Source organism: Chinchilla lanigera, unplaced genomic scaffold, assembly GCF_000276665.1.
Source record: "Chinchilla lanigera isolate Chin_1 unplaced genomic scaffold, ChiLan1.0 scaffold00032, whole genome shotgun sequence".
NCBI lineage: Eukaryota > Metazoa > Chordata > Mammalia > Rodentia > Chinchillidae > Chinchilla > Chinchilla lanigera.
Genome location: NW_004955433.1, coordinates 943,339 through 962,932, shown reverse-complemented (window position 1 = coordinate 962,932; position 19,594 = coordinate 943,339). Strand labels below are relative to the sequence as shown.

At 47.1% G+C, this 19,594-nt stretch overlaps 1 protein-coding gene across 1 annotated transcript in view; it reads left to right on the top strand.

Annotated features, from left to right (window-relative positions):
• Scarb2 (scavenger receptor class B, member 2) overlaps positions 1-19,594 on the top strand; it is a gene marked incomplete at its 5' end in the record, with an annotated part of 78,193 nt that continues 58,599 nt past the window's right edge. The window contains 1 exon segment of the mRNA XM_005388182.2: positions 1-171. Coding sequence (XP_005388239.1) covers positions 55-171 — 117 coding nt within the window.

Below are 19,594 nucleotides of genomic sequence, written 5' to 3'. Positions count from 1 at the left end.
GGCCGGGGCGCCGCCCTCACTCTCGCTCCCGCAGCCGGCCGGGCGCCGCGCAGCATGGGCAGGTGCTGCTTCTACGCGGCGGGGACGCTGTCCCTGCTGCTGCTGGTGACCAGCGTCACGCTGCTCGTGGCCCGGGTCTTCCAGAAGGCCGTGGACCGGGCGGTGGAGAAGGTGAGCTGGGGTCGGGGCGCTGAGCGCGCGCTCCCACTACGGGCCCCGCCGGCAGCCGCGGAACCCCGCGTGCAGCGCCGCACCCACCGCCGTCCCGGGCGCGGGCAGCGGGGCGGGGCGCGCGCGACCAGGCGCGGAGCTGGCTTCGTCTCTGCCCCTCCAGAGAGCCTTGTCTCGGCCGGGCCCAGCCGGTTTTCTTCCCGCCTGGAGAAACAAACGGGGGACAGCCGCAGCTTTCGACGCTGCGCGCGTTCCTCCCCGGCCGGGCCGCGGGCTGCGGCGGCGACGCCCTCCGCGCTCAGCCCCCTTCGCGGCCTGTGCGCCGCCGCCCGCCCCGCCCCGCGTGCTTCCTCGCGCCCCGCGGCGGCCGGCCCTGCGCCTGGCTTCCCATCCTCTGACTTCACTGTGTCCCTCTCCTTGCCCTTTCCGCGCTTTACCACGCCGGGGAAAGAGGAACGGGAGAGAGTTGGGGTCCTTTTCCCTTAGAGAACTCCGTGGGGGCCTGTCCTGGCGCACGCACAACCTCCCCTCGACTTGCTGCAGGCTGAAAGCTCCGACCTGCCCCAGCTTGAGTCCGCACTCCTTGTAGCGTCATGTTGGCCAGGTGGCAACATTACTTTCACAGAGTTTCCATAAGTAACCAATTACTGGGGATCTAGCAATTTCTTAAAGAGTGCCATAGCAGGAGCCAGGTATGATAGCAAACACGTGTAATGCCAGCCGTCTGGGAGGCTGAAGCAGGAGGATCTAAGTTCCAGTCAGTCAAGTGTGGGCATTTTAGTGACTTAGGGAGACAGGGAGACCTTGTCTCAAAATAAATAAAAGGGGTTGGGGGTGTAGCTGGGTGCAAAAGCAAGCCATTTAATTTTTATTAAGTTCACAGTGCCAAGGGAAGGGAAGGCTGGCACACTGTGTGAACTCCTCAGGCACCCTGAGGGGCGTCCGTGTCCCTTAACCCTGCACATGCAAACCCTGGCTAGTCATTTGAGGAGGTTAGCCTCTTGCTTTGAGCTGCTGGACTCAAGCAGTTCGATAGTTTGAGGTGAATTTTCATCCTGGCTTTACAGGCTGTCTTGGGGAGCCCTGCAGGGTGAAGGGCCTCGCAGTGTGGCCAGTCCAGATTCCCTAGGTCTTTCATGGTTCAGGGTGGGTACAGGCAGCTGGCGGAGGCCAGAGGTGGTATTGGCCTTCTCGAGTGGTTTTCTCCGTGAGGAGGGCTCGAAGGGCAGTAGGACACTGCACAACGGCCCACCCAGCCCAGGAGCGCGCCCCGGGTGGCACCGCCAGGGAAGGACGGGGCTAATTTCAGTGGACACAGCTGTAGTCACTGAGCGTCACTGGGCCCTTTCCTGGATGAGCTGGAGGGCTCGGGCGTGTGGGATGGTGTCCAGGGGGAGGAACTGTGTGGGTGAAACCTCGGGCAGTGACTGGGCACCAGCAGCTGGTGGTTCTGTCTTTCTTGGTTCACGTTTTTCTGTCTGACATTGGAGGTAATAACGACGGCTGTATATAGAAAAGTGGTAAGAATTAGTGAAGGAGACAGGTATACTTCTCCTGGGATAGAGTTGGTGCTTAATAAATGATAGTAATATTATTTTATTAGCCGTCACACAACTGAAACATATGTGAGATTAGTCTAACACCCTATGTTCAGATCCCAGACTTGCCATTTGCAAGCTTTTTGATTTTGGACAAATTATGTCACTTCTCAAAGCCTGGATTTCAGTTCTTGTATTGTTTTGTTTTGTTTTGTTTTTTTCCGGTACTGGAAATCAAACTCACAACCTTGGGCTTGCCAGGCAGGTACTGTGCTGCTGAGCTAAATCCCCAGCCCCTCAGTTCTTGTAAAAATGGGGACCAGCCATGGATATAGCTCAGCAGTGGCACAAGCATCTGCCTGGCAAGCACAAGGTCCTGAGTTCAATTCCCGGTACAAAAAAAAAAAACTGGGGACAAGTGGTATCAGCTGTCGGGCACAGTTGTACATTTACCATGGAGCTTGCAGTGCTTCTCATGCAAGGGCCCTTCCAAAGCCCTGTACTGAATTCTGCCCCAGAATTTGTCCCCTATGAAGGGCCCCTCAAGTTACACGAGCTCTGGGGCCCACAAAACCCGCCTGTGTGTGCAGACTGTAGAGGGGCTGAGTGTAGAGCGCTGGGCAGTGTCAGGCCCAGAGTCCATGACACAGGGTGACGGTCGTCATGGTTTCCCTTCTGAAATACAGCTGCAGTGCAGTCCACACTCACTGCCAGGGGCCTGTCTTTTTCTTTGAAGATCGCCTGTGCTGCAGCCTGTCTCCATCAAAGAGAGGAGAGAGAAAAGGAGTGAAGCCTGGATGCACAGGTTTGGCTGCTGTGGGACTGCAGTGGGCAGGGGTGCCTGGAGGGTGATTGTCTTTGACCCAGGGGCTGTCCTGGAAGGAGCCAAGACGGTCTTGTCCTCACTGTGCTGACCGAGTATCAGGCAAGCTCTGTAATCCCTGCTGAGTCCTCACTTGCCAAAGGGGCAGAGTACTGCCGAGCCCTCCTCCTCTGGCCCACACCCACTTCCCAGAGGAGGGGAAGGCCTAAGCGAGGCGTCCACTGGCCAGCCTTTGAGGCTCCCGAAGACAGATCATCGAGGACCATATCCTCACCCAGAACCTAGAAGGGCAGGATTTACGTGCATTTCATTATTATCCCAACCGGTTGTGTCTGCCCGGCGCAAGGCCTGCTGCCCGTAGGCCCATGACAAGGGCCTCGTTCTCTCTTGTTTTCTGTGGCGCTGGCCCTGAATGTGTTAGGCAAGCCTTGTGCCAGGAGCAACTCTCCAGTCCTGTTGTCTCACTCCTGACCCTTTTGGTTTGTGGTACTGGGGATTGAACCCAGGGCCTTCCCAAGAGCTCTATCCCCAGCTCTATTTTTATATTTTGTTTTGACATGGGTTTGCTAAGTTGCAAAGTTGCCCAGGGTGGGCTTGAACTTGTGATCCTCCTGCCTCAGCCTCCCAGAGTGCTGAGATTACTTTGGGTTGTTTTATTGGAAAGAAGAGCGACCTGAGAAACTACAGAACCAGGCTCAGATTCCTTTTCTGTTACCTACAAATACTTGGATTATGCTGAACAGGCCAAGTTAGCAAGTAGTACTTAAAAAAACTTGGTAGCAAGTTATTTAACCCTTAAAAACCTCAGGCTTCTTATTTCAAAAAAATGAGGATAATAATACCTCCCTCGTAGGTGTTTCGGAGGAATGAAATGAAGTATACTGCTGTGAAGCCCCCAGCCCAGGGCGGTGCCTCAGAAACATTTGTTGCTGTTGTAATCTGCTGTTTGCGCATTTGTGAAATGAAGTTACCTAGTGGCTCGGGTTTCTCTTATGAAGTGGCTTCCTGCTTCTGTGGTCCTGGGGTATGGGTGCATCAGAGCAGCCACACTGCTGAGTGTTAGATGCGGCCCCGCCCTCGCCGGCCTGCTGACAGCTCCAAGTCCCACAGCAGTGGGGGTACAGAAGCAGCCTAAGTCGGCAAGACGGTCCTGCCAGAGGGCCAGAGGGGGAAGGGGCTGTCACGCCTTTGCCTCCTCTTCTGAGGCCAAGGACACCACTGGGTTCCACAGCTGTGACAAGCAGGACGAACACATTGCCCTTTGCCTGGGCTGGGGGAGGAGCAGCGTGTTCCTGGGAGCCACAGTGGTCTGGGGCCGATGCTGTGGAGCCCTAGGGAGTGTCTGACAGCTTAGCCACACAGCTTCGTTTGGGGAATATATAGGGCCATCATCATCATCATTGTGCTGGTGATTGAACCCAGAGAGCTGGGCTACCTCCCTAGCTCTTTATATCTGTACTCTGAGACAAAGTCTTGCTAAGGTGCCCAGGCTGACCCTGAACTCTGGATCCTCCTGCCTTAGCTTCCTGATTAGGTGGAATTATAGGCTGGGCCGCCACACCCTTCTTTAAAGTCAAAGCAGTACCACTTTGCCTTTGCTCTTTACTATAAGAAAGTCACTGAGTATATTCTTGCCAGGTTGCTGCTTACATGTCCACCACGTCTCCTGAGCTGCCTCTATTCAGAGCTAAGAAGACTCAGCATTATAGTCTAAGATTTTTCTTTTTTTTTGTCTTTTTGAGACAGGGTCTCACTATGCAGTTCAGGCTGGCCTTAAACTCACTTTGTAGCCCAGGCTGGTCTCGAACTTGCAGTGATCCTCCTGCCTCAGCCTCCCGAGTGCTGGGATTACAGGCATGCACCACTATGCCCGGGTAAGATTTTTCTTAATCAGAAAAACTTTAGTTGGGCATGGTGGTATACACCTATAATCCCAGCACTTGGGAGGTTGAGGCAGGAGGATCACAGTAAATTTGAGGCCAGCCTGGGCCATACAGTGAGTTCAAGGCCAGCCTAAAATACGTAGTGAGAACCTGTCTCAAAAACCCAAACAAACTGTTAAGATCCCTGAATCTGTTAATTTACTTTCAAGGAAACAGCCTGGAGAAGTAACTTATCTGAAGCCCTGTGGAGAGGCAGGGGTAGATTTGCCTGCAGGCCCAGTGTCCTAATACTTTTCCCTGTCTCTGCCTGGTTTACCTCTCCTGTTCTGGTGTAAAGACAGCCCTCTTCCTCCATAAAATACCTGGTGTGCACAGTAAAGCGCAATAGCTGCCTTCCTTCCCGCCCTCCTGTCACACCCACCTCATGCCATGCTTTCAGGCACCAAACTCTTTTGGTTTTGATTTGAGACAGTGTCTTGGTGTTTAGTTTGGGCTGGCCTTGACTGCACCGTGTTCCTCCTGCCCCAGCCTCCCGAGTGGTGGGATCACAGGTGTACGCCGCCTCTCCTGGCTTGGACTGTGCTGTTTAAGGAACAGGGTTTCTGTTTTTTCTTTTTCCTCTTACAATGCTGGGAGGGGAAGTGAGGCCTCCCACGAGTGTGGCAGAAGCAATGTGAGCTGGTCTCCCTCGCCTCCCTTGGCTTTCTCACTGCCAGCTTGCTCATCACCTGGGGTTCCCCAGCCTCGCCTTGAAGGGCTGCAGCTGCAGGCCCCTCTTGAGCGTGCTCAGCGCTCAGTTTTTTTCTGCCCAGGTCCCCCACAGTCCTGCAGTTGGCCAGGCACAGCCACAGTGAGAGTTGGCAGCAGAGGCAGTGGGGGCTATTTATTTCCTTACAAGATTCTCCCCCTAAGAGAACGATCCAGCTCCTCCATGGTGCTCAGAGGCAGGGCCTGAGACAGCACGGGCGGGGTGCAGTGTGTTTGTTCCAGTGACCTCGTCCGGCTGACGCAGCCAGTGCAGGGCCTGTGCTCTCAGCGGGGCCCTGGACCGGGCAGGCAAGGCATCCAGACAGGGCCCAGGGTAGGGGAAGTGCAGACCTTACCCCAGCCTGCTGAGTCAGACTAGGAACACACCCAGGTTAAGGAGTGAACCTCCAAATCCATTCTGCTTGAACAGTAGTTATTTTACTCCAGGTCTTCATTCCTTGAGATGGGCGAGCTTCTTGAGGATATTACTACTGGCAAGTGCCGTTATTCTGCAAATTGACGTTACAGGAACAAGGGGGGTCCTTGACTGTTGGAACCATTTTGCTTTGTTGTCTAACACAGTGTGAGATCTCATTCTGTTGGCCTCAGTGCAGGGGCCATCTGTGCCGCTAGACATTCGCCTGCTTCCTAGAGAAGAACCAGCGGGTGGAAGTGAGCTCGGCAGTGAAGTACAGGCTGCTGGCCAATGACGAGACGTTTATGACCTGCATCGTCGCATGTTGTGCTGTGGGCGCGCGGTGTACGGAGGAAGGGACTATTGTGAATTAAGGCTGGCAGCTACTCAAAGCAGCTGGGAAAAATGTTTGACGTTTGCTTTCTGTTTTTTCTTTTGCTTTTGTGAGCACATGTTTGTGTGCCTGATGACTCCATTCATGGCGACTTGGTACAGAGGCCCCCATCCCTGCCTTCCCTCCTTCTGTTCTCCTTCCATTTAAAGGGGCTGTCTCTGCTTTCCATTATCCTTCTTTATGTGGCACGGGGGATTGAACCCAGGCAGCACGGAGCTACACCCCTACCTGTGTGTCTTTTGAGACAGGGTCTCACTTGGTTGTTCAGGCTGGCCTCAAACTTGTCATCCTCCGGCCTCAGCCTGCTGAGGAGCTAGGATTATAGGCAGGTACCAGGCTATTTGCTTTCTATTTTTAAAAGCAGTTTTAGATACATACTTGGTCAGTTTTAGGGCTTATTTAGAAAATATGTATGGACTGTATATCATTTGTGAGGTAGAGGTGGGAGCTGTAGAGATAGCAATAAACAAGTTACTGTCCTCACCCTTACTATCAAACCTTGTGGCCTTTCACCTCCTTTTTTTTTTCTTTTTGTGTTTTTGAAACTGGGTCTCGCTATGCAGTTCAGGCTGGCCTTGAGCTCACTTTGTAGCCCAAGCTGGTCTCAAACTCACAACAATCCTGCCTCAGCTTCCCAAGTGCTGGGATTACAAGTGTGCGCCACCATGCCTGACCTCAAGCCCCGGTTTCAAACTTAATTTTTTCTAATTGACAAGGGAATGTCTGGGGCACTCATGACAGTTTTATGTATGTACTCACTGTAGAATGACCAGATCCACTGTTTAATACATGTATTGCCTCATGTACTTATTGTGTGTGAGGAGAACATCTAAAATGTGCTCTCCAAGAGCAAGTACAGCGTATAGAGGCAGGTGTGGTGGCACATGCTTGTAATCTCAGCACTGGGGAGGCTGAGGCAGGAGGATCACCAGGAGTTCAAGACGTAAACTGCATAGCAAGACCCTACTTCAAAAACAAAGAAGAAATTTCCAAGTACAATTATTCTTGTACATACAATATATTGCTATTAACTTTAGTCTCTATGACACACAGTAGAGCAACTTAAATTTTGTGTCCTTTGACAACATGTCCCTAAAGCTCCCTAATGTCCAAGTCCGTCTGAAGGAAGTTTCTGTTTACCCTGTACTTCTGATGATCAGTAGTGAAAACAGAGGAGACATGGACGTAAATATGCATGTACATGAGAACATATTACACAGTCCTTTCTAAGAGGTGACTCCCCAGGGAGACTGACTACTGATGATGCATCGCCAAAGTTGCACACAGAACCTGGCTGTTGTTTCTGTGGCCGTATCTCTATCTATTTTCATCTTAAAATCTGGTTCTCACCCACTCCTCAGCCCCACCCACCCCCTACACCCATGCTTCCGCGGTTTCCCCTTTGGCCCTACATTTCTGTTTCCCTCTGGACCCCTTTTGTCTCGTTAGGCTGAGTGATCTTCTGCAGCCTTTAAAGAAGCCAGCCTTTAGGGGTGCTTGTGGCAGGAGGTTTTGGAGCCTGCTACTCCACTGTCCTGTCCTGTATATAATTTATAGCTCATCTGTAAAATAGCGTTTGAATCTGAACTGCTGCATCTCACTAGCTTGCGACAGGTAAAATTAAAACAAAATGAGTTAATATGACAAAAACTAGTGAATGCCAGTACTTTAAGTTAAAATAAAGTCAAGCAGGCCAGGGATCTAGCTCAGTGGCACAGTGCCTGCCTGGTACAAATAAATAAGTAAGTATAGTCAAAGTCAAGGAATAAGGGCAGAATGTTAATGGAGTGTATATTCAGGTACCAGGGGAGAAACCTAACCAGTATAAATTACTTAAATTACTACAAGAGTCTGGGTTGGGTTTGCTTAATTTTCAGGAGCAATTTTTCAAGCAAAGCAAATGTTTCGTTGTTTGGTGCGGTGCGTTGATCTAGAGCGTCGGGGACCGTGTAAGGTGCTCATCAGGCTCTTATGGTCTGGGGCCCTGCAGGGTGAATTTGAATGGTAGCAGGGGCAGCCTGGGTGCTTGAGTTGTGTTTAATTGTTGAGTAGTGTCCCATTGGCTTGAAAAATACCCAGCAGTACTCTCAAGTCCTAACATTTATTTCCTTAAAAGTATTGCTGGTTCCCGTCAACACCTAAGTGTTTATTTTTATCATTTGGAAGTGGCTTACACCAGGCCAGCTGGTCCACCAATTCTCATGGTGTCACCTTCCGGAAAAACCACTTGACTTGGAGGTGAGGCATCTGTGGCCATATCCAGTCAGGTCAGTGCTGAACGGTTAAAGCTAATCCTCTAATCCTCTCTACCTGACCCACTGCCGACACCTGGGAAGGTGAACCTTTGAGAGCTTTCCATGGTACAAACGGCCTGCTGTGGCACATGTGCCATAGGTTTCCCATCACTGCATGAGGGGCTGGGGATTTAGCTCAGTGGCATAGCGCCTGCCTGGCAAGCACAAGGTCATGAGTTCGATTCCCGGTACCGGAAAAAAACCAAAAAACAAAACAAAACAAAAAACCACCACTGTACAATCTCCTGACTGTGAGGGCTGTGTTCGTTAAAGATTTCATTAACTTTTGTTTTAAAATAGGCTCATTCCATAATTATTATTACTGTGTGTGTGAGTGTGTGTAGTTGGCATGGAGACCAGGGCCCTGCAGATACTAGGCAAGCGCCCTACGCCTGAGCATCATGCACCCAGCCCTTCAGTCCGGATTGTTGGTTTTTTTTTTCCGGTACTGGGAATCGAACTCATGACCTTGAGCTTGCCAGGCAGGCTCTGTGCCGCTGAGCTAAACCCCCAACCCCTCGGTCTGGATTGTTAATTCAGGGCCGCCCTGCAGATTCGCTGCACAACCCTAGAACCAAGCTCATCTTCCTCAGCGCAGTGGCACAGCACAGTGCTTGAAACAGTCGTCCTGGCCTGCTTACCTAAAACCAGGCAACACCACCCACGGTCACACTATGAAATGGATCTCAGGGCCTTCTGCTGACCTCTCAGCCAGTGGGAATAAGAACACTCAGCTGACTACCAAGTTTTTCTGGTGGCTATCAGCAGCACACAGGGCCTGCAGGCAGGGCATTGCCCTTTTCCAAGCCAGGTTGACAGTGTAGCCAGCCCAGGGTTGCAGGGGCTGTCTGGGTCCTTGCATCTCGCCCAGGGCGTGACTTTTTGAGCCAGGCACTGTCCAGCCAGGGGTCCTGACACTGTGTGTTAGTTTCTTGGTCCCTCCTTTGGAGAGCAGGCCTCTGAGAGTGTGCCTAAAATACTTGGGGTATCTAAGGCAGAAGTTGGAGGCTTAAATCAAAACTAGGCCTCCGTTTCTGGCTTTGTGGCTTGAGGTTAAGGTGATTTCTTTGGTGCGCAGCCACCAGGAACCACAGGCCCCGTTCTGCTTTGTCAGCCCTCAAGCGCCAGGCACCAGCTGACCGTGACCTCCCCACCTGCCAGTTTCTTTTCCTCCAGAGGTTGGGGTGACACTCCAGGAGTCCAGAGCCCTGCTGAGGGCGTCTCTGAGTGTCATGGTTCCTCTGGGTAAGGCTGCCAGATAAACTGCAAGAGGTGACTGAAAGATACGGTGAATAATTATTTATATATACATGGACTGATTACAGTACAAGACGTGTTGCCAAGAATAATAGGATAAATGTATTTGGAGCAAGGGGGAGTATTTGGAATAACAGGAGATTAATGGTAATGTGTCTTCTACTGTAACACACTTCTTAAACGTTGACTGGATTTGTGATCACCTGATTGTTTACAATTTATTTCAAACAAAACGTTATAGTTCTGTATGCCTTCATGCATTTCTCCACTGGATCTGGCACTTGTGTGACTTTTGCTCTTGCCCGAATCAAAATGGCCATGAAAGGTACATACTCTGAAGAGTAAGGACTTGAAGCAGCCAGGACAGCGAGATACAGACACTTATGAACGAGGACCTCCAGAACTGCATCAGAACATGTCAGAAATGATGGAGTATGTGTGTTCAAAGTGAGGGGGATACTGGGAGTAGGATTAATGGCAATGTCTTTTACTATAATAAAATTAAATGTAAATTTTTAAACATGCATTGTGTTAAATATAAAGTACAGGTAAATAACAAATTGTGAGTAAGTATGCCTCATGCAATATTTCTGTCCAGTTTGGGTTATCAGTTAACATCCTGCCATGTTTACTTCATCTCTTTCTGATATACCTTTTTTTTTTGTACCGGGAATGGAACTCATGACCTCAGGCTTGCCAGGTAAGCACTTATGCCACTGAGTTATATCCCCTGCTCTTTCTGATGTACTTTAAAAATAATTGTTTAAAGCATTTTTGCCAGGCATGATGGTGCATGCCTCAATTCCCAGGTCTCCAGGAGGCTGAGGCAGAATGCAATTTCAAGCCTAGTCTGGGCAACTTGGTGAGACTTTGTCTTGAAAGGCTGGGGATGTAGCCCAGTATGAAGGTCCTGGGTTCAGTTCCTAGCTAAAAGAAAAATAAGGACAGCTCAGACAATATTTTTTTTTTTTGGGGGGGTCTTTTTGAGACAGGGTCTTGCTATGCAGTTGAGGCTGACCTTAAACTCACTTTGTAGCCCAGGCTGGCCTTGAAGTCACAGCAATCCTCCTGCCTCAGCCTCCCAAGTGCTGGGATTACAGGCATGTGCCACCACACCCGGCCTGGCAATATTTTTGATACATATACTAAAAAATTCTTTGTTGCTTATATGAAGTTCAGATTTAACTGGATATTTTGTTTTGTGGCTTGGGAAAGCCTGTGTGGTATTTTCGTACTTGTGAAATGGGAGCTGTCTTTCCCCATATCTTTTAATGTGTTGTCTTATTCTCTGGTACTGTGACTCAGATACAAACCCAAAATCCAGGAATCTTTAGCTTGTAGGACCCATGTTAGGTTCAGAGATACTGAATATAAAATCTCTAGCACAGCCCTACCAGGGGCTGCACACTGCAGCTGGCCTCGCAGCTGAAAGTCAGGATGAAAATAGAGAAGTGGCTGTGTGTGAAATGTGGATGGCTGTATTTGCAGCTGTCCTCTCTCCCCCACTCCTCCCTGTGTGCTTGCTGTGTGTGGCGGTGCCCAGCATCCGTCCTGGACATTACGGCCGGTCCTTGACCAGTGTCTAGCTGTGGGAGGAGGAAAAGAAATGTGCTAAAGGTGCAGGGAAGACCCCTCAGTTAAAGGGGAGATCTGCACAGAATAAAGGGGGCTGGAGGAACCTGGATGTCTTGACTCAGCTAAGGAGGGGCCGAGGAGGAGAGAGCTGCACAGAGGAGCTAGGGCTTGGTGGAGGCAGCCTCAGCGTGTGACGCTGGGGCCCTGGCCATCTGTCAAGGGCTTTGTCGTTGTGAACAGTGTTTGCTTCTGCTTTGTTTACTTAAGGAGTCAAGTCTGCTAAATGCTCCTCTGTACCCGGAAAGTTGCTGGGACAAGTCCTGCTCAGACTGTTGAGAGCTGGGCTCACCTCCCCTTCTCTGCGAATGGGTCTGTGGACCTCGCCTGGACATCTCCCCACCTCCAGGCCGGCTGCCCAAGGGCCTGAGCACCTACCATCTGCTCACTCTCGACAGCTGGGCTCTTGGGCCTCTTTCTTTCCTTCCTTTTTTCCTGCTGGTACTGGGCTTGACCCAGGGGCCTTCAACCACTGAGTTACATCCCCAGTCCTTTTTATTTTGAGACAAGGCCTCACTAAGTTGTTCAGGATGTCCTCAAACTTGTCAATCAGCCTCCTAGCATTACAGGTATGCACCACCACACATCCTTTTTTGTTTTTAAGCAAAGTGATTTTCTTCAACGGCGCTCTGAAGTCCTTTCTCCTAAAATTCTCCACACCTGTGAGCTTGTCAGCACAGGGCTCCTGGGGGGGTTCTGACCGCTGAGATCCGGCTTCTCCCGTGCACCTGGCTTCCCTATCTGCTGCATCTGTTCTGTCAGCCTTGTTAACCCCTCCCTGAGAGAGACCAGCGCTTTCTCCTGACACTTGGGCTTCCGGGGGATAGCACCAGGCACCATCTCGCACTGCAGCAGCCCTTCCCCCGCAGGAGTCGTTCCCGCGGCCCCTGCCCGAGAATCAGGCTTGGTTTCTCTTCCACCGACGCTTCGAGCGCGGCCCGCTGCTGCGGGCACTTCCCCGAGGCGGCGCCGAGGCTGGGGAGGCAGCGCCCCGACAGGCTTTTCAGGGCCCCTGCAAGGTGCCCGGTAATTATGATCTTCAGGTCGGGTTGCACCGCAGGGCAGGGGCTGAAGGGAGAAGAATCATTCACCCCACGAGGAGTGGCTGAAATAGGGACAGCTGAGCAGGTGTTAGCCCGAGAGAGGAGGCGTCAGTCCTGGCTTCCCCTCCAGCCCTGAGCTGTCCAGTGTAGGCGGAAGCAGCGAGGAAATCGGGGTGTAGCTTGGTGACAGCACCTACCTCGCTGGAGGCCCTGGGTTACAGCCCCAGCGTCGCGGGCAGGGGCGAGGGCGGCTACTGGAATTAACCAGAAAGTTGAAAAGGCCAAGTTAAAAATTATAGCTGGGCGTGGTAGCGCATGCCTGTGATCCCAGCGCTCCAGAGAGAAAGCAGTCAGTGAAATTATGAAGAATAAATGGAAATAAGCAACACGCTGAATGATCCGTTCTGTTACCTGAAAAAGGCGGATGATGTCGAATGTTCTGTGTCGGAGCAGCGGATGAACTGCAGATGTGAAAACCTTGCAGTGATGGAACAGAGATACAGTCAAGATTTTAATGTCTAAGTCACCCTCAAAATGTCTAAGTACTGTATCACCGACAGGCATGGAGGTACATGCCTGCGCTCCCAGCACTCAGAAGGCTGAGGCAGGAAGACTGTCATGAATTCGAGGCCAGGCTGAACTCCAGTGAGTCCCTGGCTCAACAAAAAAAATGTCAGCCTCTGCACCAGATGTCTAATAGCTGTGGGGCAGGACTGAGGTTTCCCATTTTTTCTGTTTTTCTGCATTTTTTGTACTTTTGTAAGCAGAAGAAATAATTATTTTATTTTTTAGAGTGAACGTTAGGCTCTATAAAATGTTATTAGCGTGAGCTCCTGAGTTCAGTTCCCAGTTTAAAAATAAGTTTCTGATGGACCCTGGGGAGGGAAAGGGGCGGAAATGAGGCTCAGTTCATCATGGCTTTTGCTCTGGCTGTGAGGCTGCAATCACCCCCTGGATTTCACTGAGTTTTCTTCTTCCTGTTCAGGATGGGCTCTGATTTTTCCTGACCAATCACAATGTGTGGAGAATTTTCATGAATGAAAGGACTAGATGCGTCATGTTTTTGTTAAAAGGCCCCTAGAATTGTGAGCTCCGAGAGAATTGGGAGGTGCCCTCAGACCTAGCTCACCCCTTAATTTGTCTTGCCTGCTTTGACTGCACTGTAGAAATTATCATACAGTGGGCTTGACTCCTTTTGTTGTTTTTGTTTTGTTTCATTTTTTGAAAATAAGGTCTCACTGTGTAGTTCAGGCTAGCCTTGAACTCACTATGGAGCCAGGCTGGCCTTGAAATCAGTGATTCTCCTGCCTCAGCCTCCCGACAGCCTTGACTCCTTAATGGAACAAGAAATGACAAGATAAAAACTGTTCTTGAGAGCCCCTTCCTCAACCCAGTTCTTACAGGACCTCCAATGATATAGGGGAAGTATAACTCCAACCGACTGGATGTCCCATGTACCAAGTTCATGTCCCGCAAAATCAAATGAGCTCTGAGGGGTGATGGAGGCTAAGAGCAGAAAATTAAATTATTGGGGCTGGGGATTTAGCTCAGCGGCACAGCACTTGCTGTGAGTTTGATTCCTGGTACCTGGTACCGGAAAAAAAGCAAAAAAAAAAAAAAAAAGAAAAGAAAATTAAATTATTGAGAGACAACTCTTAAGGCAAGAGAGGACCTGGAAAGTGGGTTGCTGTGTGTCCACTTTATAGGGGCAGTTGAATAGAACAGAACAAGAGATGTGTACAAAATTATGATCACTCAATAGGATTCCACATAAACATGCTTAGGTAATATTGACCCAGTCGTAGCAAGGGCATATGAATGACATCACTAACCTTGGTCCGTAATCTGTACTTGTATTCTTGGTCTCAGCCTTAGTCCTGGGAGAGGTTGGTGGGAGAGGATGGTCCATCCCTAATGAGATATGGGAAATCTCAAAAGACTTCCAGGTGTTACGGCGCACACCTGTAGTCCCATCACTTGGGAGGCTGAGGCAGGAGGATTACTGCCAGTTTGAGGCCAGCCTGGGCTACATAGTGAGTTCAAGGCAAGGCTGGACTACAGGGGGAGCCCTGTCTCAAACAGCAATAACAACAACAACAACAACAACAAAATATAAACAAAAAACCAAAAGGGTGGTACTACTAACCTCAAACTCCCATTTATCCCTTAAGGAAGTATGTAAATCTGGCCATTGTGACTCCCATCTCCAGATATGTCTCCAGCCACTGTTCTGATGTGTTTTCATCTTCTGCACTGACTCCCTCGAAGGCCCAGCCCTGTCTGACTGCCTACACTGTTCCTACCTGACTTACCTATCTATAATACTCCCCCCTCTGAAGAAGTACCCCAAAATGCCATGAGGGGGAAAGGGGCAAAGACCGTTCTGGCTGCTTCCAGCTGAAGAGGTTGTAGCTGTGATTGGCGTCAGAGATACTCAGAGGGGCTACCTAAAGGCCCTCAGTAGGTGCCAGGGGCTCTTGTCTTGGGTAGGGGTGTAGCTTTAAGTCTGGGGAGACAAGGCCAAAGTAATAATTAAGTATGCATGGGCCAAATAATAAGATCAACAGGATAATTATGAATACAGTCAACAAAGGTTCCCACCAGGAGAAGCCAGTAATAGCTTTTCATAAAGAGGATAAGGAAAGAGTCCAGGGAATTCAGAATTCGACAGGGCATTAACCTGTCATTTAATATCTTGGACAGCCATCAAGATATTAGCAGAAGGATCAGGAATGCACACACAACATTCAGCTTTTACAATTGCACAAGTACCCCCTTGTGCTGCTGTTAGAATGTCTAGTGGCTGTCAGATTTTGGAGGATGGGTTGCCTCATTTTACTTCTTCATTCAGGAGAGAGAGACCAGCTGCAGTGGCATTTAAGGCCACTGAGTGTGGTTAATTCAGGCCTCGATGTGTTGCATGACACAGTGACCAAGCTCATTTCTCCATAATCTGTGAGAAAAGTCTGCAGAAGCCCCTGTGTAAGTTGTCTAGTGTTACACTTAGATGACTGGACAAATATTTCTCTGGTGCATGCCTTTGCCTACACATCCAAGGTCTAGAGAGTTTTAACGAAAACAACAAAAACTACTCTTTTTTATTGATGAACATCTTCTGCTATGAGAAGCCAGCAGTCACCCTAATGCACTGACACGTCAAACAGGTGCGTTTTCCTTTGCCGTTCAGATCGCTCAACTCATCTGCTTTGGGACTTACTAGATTCCTAGTAAGTCCAGGTTTGTTTTTTTTTATTAGTACAGGTTTTTTTAAGAGAAAAACCCCCAAAATTTCAAAATAAGATAATAGGAGGTTAATATGTTGCATATTGTTATCTTTAAATTACTCAGAGTACAAGATATTGGCATTTAATTGTCCAAACAATATTAGCACAGACCTCTTTTCAGTGAATGAAGAGAAATTAATAGTATAGCTAGTTTAAGTACCTTTTTTAATATTAAGTTTTAAAATTTTAAGTACTTAATATTTTAATTTTAATTTAATATATTTTAATTATAATCATATAATTTAATATATTTTAATTAAGTGCTTAATATTAAAATATATATATATATTTTTGCTTTTTGCTTTTCATTTTCTCCATTCCCCTATCCCAGTTTCTCTTTCCATTTTGTTTTTTGAGGCGGGTACCAGGAGTCAAACTCAGGACCTTGCACTTGCCAGGCAGGCACTACACTACTGAGCTAAATGCCTGGCCTCTTTCCTTTTGAAGTTTCTTCTCATTTTACAATATCTATTGTACAGTTTGGATCTTATTTATTCTTTTTTTTTTTTTTTTTTTTTTGGTTTTTCTCCGGTACCGGGAACTGAACTCACGACCTTGCGCTTGCGAGGCAGGCGCTTTGCCGCTGAGCTAAATCCCCAGCCCCAGGATCTTATTTATTCTTTCAGCTTCTCACACTAGGGAGACAATATGATGTTTACACATGTGCAACTGGTTTATTTCACTTATGGGTATGGTTTCAAGTTGTATCCATTTACCTATAAAAGTCTCCAGTTTATCTTTCTTTATGGCTGAATAGTACTCTTGTATAAAAAGATATCTTTTTATCCATTCCTTGGCTGATGGGCATTTGGGTTGTTTACAAGATCTAGCTGTTACAAACAGCTGCTATAATCTTGGGTGCACACATATCGCTGTGGTATGTTTTTAATTCTTCTGGGAAGATACCTAGAAGGGGAATAGCTGGGTTGAGTGGGACCTCCAATCCTTGTTTTTAAAGAAATCTCCACACTGATTTCCACAGTGGTTGCACCAGTCTACACTCCCAGCAACAGTGGAGGAGGGTTCCTTTCTCCCCACAGCCCTCCCAGCATTTGTTATTGGTTGATTTCTTGATGATAGCCATTCTTTCTAGGGTGAGATGGAATCTCAGTGTTGTTTTAATTTGCGTCTCTCAAATGACCAGAGATGTTGAACATTTTTTGATATATTTATTTGCTGTTTGTATATCTTCATTTGAGAAGTGTGTATTTATCTCAGATGCCCATTTTTGAATTGGCTCTTTAAATTTGTGAGGTCTGATATGTTCTGGATAGTAATCCTTTATCTGAGGAACAGCTGACAAACATTTTTCCTACACAGTGGGTTGTCTCTTCACTCCATTGTTTTCTCTTGCTGTGCAAAAGCTTTTTAATAAGATGAGATCCCAGTTGTTGATTCTTTGTGATAGTTCCTGTATGATCAGGGTTTTATTCAAAGTCTTTGCCTACGTCAGTGTCCTTAAGAGCTTTACCTATTCTGTCTTCCAGCAGACTTAGTGTTTCTGTTTTCATATTTAGATCTTTGATCCATTTTGAATTTAGTTTAGTGCATGGTGAAAGATATGGGTCCAATTTTAATCTTTGGCATGTGGAGAGCCAGTTTTTCCAGCACCATTTATTAAAGAGGCGACCTTTCTTCCAGTGAATGTGTTCGGCCCCTTTGTCGAAGATAAGGTGGCTGAGTGTGTCTGGTGTTGCTTCTGCACCCTCTGATCTGCTCCGTTGGTCTTCAGGTCTGTTTTCTTGCCAGTACCACGCAGAGTTTTACCCTGTAGTTTTATAGTATAATTTCAAATTAGGGGCTGTGATGCCCCTACCTTGCCTTTGTTGCCCAGAATTGCCTGTGCTATTCTAGGTCTCTTCTGGTTCCAAATGAATTTTAGGATTATTTTCTCTAATTCTGTGAGGGCTTTTGATTAGGATTGCATTAATTCTGTGTCACAGTTGTGGAAGTGTGGTCATTTTTTTTCTGTTAGACTTTATTGGTGCATTTCAGATACACATAATGATCACATTTGTCATAGAGAATTTGTACCTCACATGATGTGACTTGTTTCCCCCATTTACCTCCCCTCCCTTCAAGCCCTCCTCTCCTCCACATTTTATTATTTTCACTACAATGGTTCTTTCTCCCTAAGAACAAGGGATGTCTTTCCATTTTCTAATATCCTCTTTGAGCTCCTGTTCCAGATTACTGTAGATTTCAGTGTAGAGGTCTTTCACTTCCTTCATTACATTGATTCCTAGGTATTTCATTTTTTAATGCTATTGTGAAAGATGTTGTTTACGTAATTTCTCTCTCAGTGAGTCTGTTACTTACATACAGGAATGCTATTGATTTTTGAGTGCCAACTTTGTATCCAGCTACACTACTGAATTTGTTTATTAAACCTAGCAGGTTTTTTAGTGGAGTTTTTGGGGTCTTCTATGTAAAGTATGATTTCATCTGCAAATAATGATAGTTTAACTTTTTCCTTTCCCATCATTATTCCTTTTATTTCTTTCTCTTGTCTGATAGTTCTGGCTAAACTTTCCAGGCCTATTCTGAATAAGAATGCAGACAGTGGATATCCTTGTCTTGTTTCTGATTTTAGAGAGAAAGCTTTCAGTTTTTGTCCATTTAGTGTGATGTTGGCTGTTGGTTTGTCATAGATGGCTTTGATCAGGTTGAGATAAAGACCATCTATTTCAATTTTTTGTAGGTTTTTTTTTTTTAATCATAAATGGGTGCTGGACCTTGGGAAAAGCTTTTTCTACATCTGTTGAGATGATCGTATGATTTTTGTTCTTGGCTCTGTTAATATGGTGAATTACATTTATTGATTTACATATGTTGAACTATTTTTTGCATCTCTGGGATGAATCCCACTTGGTCATGGTATATAATCTTTCTGATGATTTGCTGCATTCTGTTTGCCATTACTTTTAGGCTTTTTCCATCAATGTTCATTAGAGAGATTGGCCTATAATAATTCTTTTTTTTTTGTCTTTTTGAGACAGGGTCTCACTACACAGTTCAGGCTGGCCTTGAGCTTACTTTGTTGCGCAGGCTGTTCTTGAACTTGCATTGATCCTCCTGCCTCAGCCTCCGAAGTGCTGGGATTACAGGCGTGCACCACCACACCTGGCTGCCTTTTTAGTTGGGTCCTTCTCCTGTTTTGATATCAGGGTAATACTTGTTTCCAGAAATGAATTTGGGAGTGTTACTTCCCTTTCAATTTCATTAAACAGTTTGAGAAGTAGTAGTGTTAGGTCTTCTAAATTTCTTACAGAATTCAGGGCCTGGGTTTTTCTTTGTTGGTTGGGTTTTTCTTGTGTGTGAGTTTTTTTTGTTTTTGTTTTTGTTTTTGAGACAAGGTCTCACTATACAGTTCGGGCTGGTCTTGAACTCACTTTGTAGCACAGACTGGCCTTGAACTTGCAATGATCCTCCTGTGTCAGCCTCCTGAGTGCTGGGATTACAGGTGTGTACCACTATGCCCAGCTGTTGGTAGGTTTTTAATTACATCTTTGATTTCATTGATTGATATTGGTTTATTTAGGATTCTTATACCTTCTTGATTCACCTTTGGTAATTTATACGTATCTAGGAATCTGTCCTTTTCTCCTGGATTTTCCATCTTATTAGAATATAAGTGTTTAAAGTAGGTATAGATGATCTTCCGGATTTCTGCAGGGTCTGTTGTGATTTTACCCTTTTTATTGCTAATTGCATGGATTTGAATCTTTTCTTTCCTTTTTTGCATAAGATTGGATAAAGGTTGTCGATTATATTTAATCTTTCAAGAAACCAACTCTTCAGTTCATTGGTTCTTTGTATTTTTGTTTTTAGTCTCTAATGTGTTTATTTCTGCTCTGATCTCTTTTTTTTTTTGTACCAGAATCAAACTCAGGACTCTGATCTTTATAATTTCCTCCCCTGTATGAACTTTTGGCTTAGCCTGCTCTCTTCTAGAAATTTGAGGTTCTTTATTTGTACTAATATGGGTATTCACTGCTATAAATTTCTCTTATGACAGCTTTCATTGTGTCCCATAAGTTCCAGTATATAGTATTGTCATTATCATTTAATTGTAGAAATGGTCTAATTTCTTCTTTTAATTTCATCTGTGAT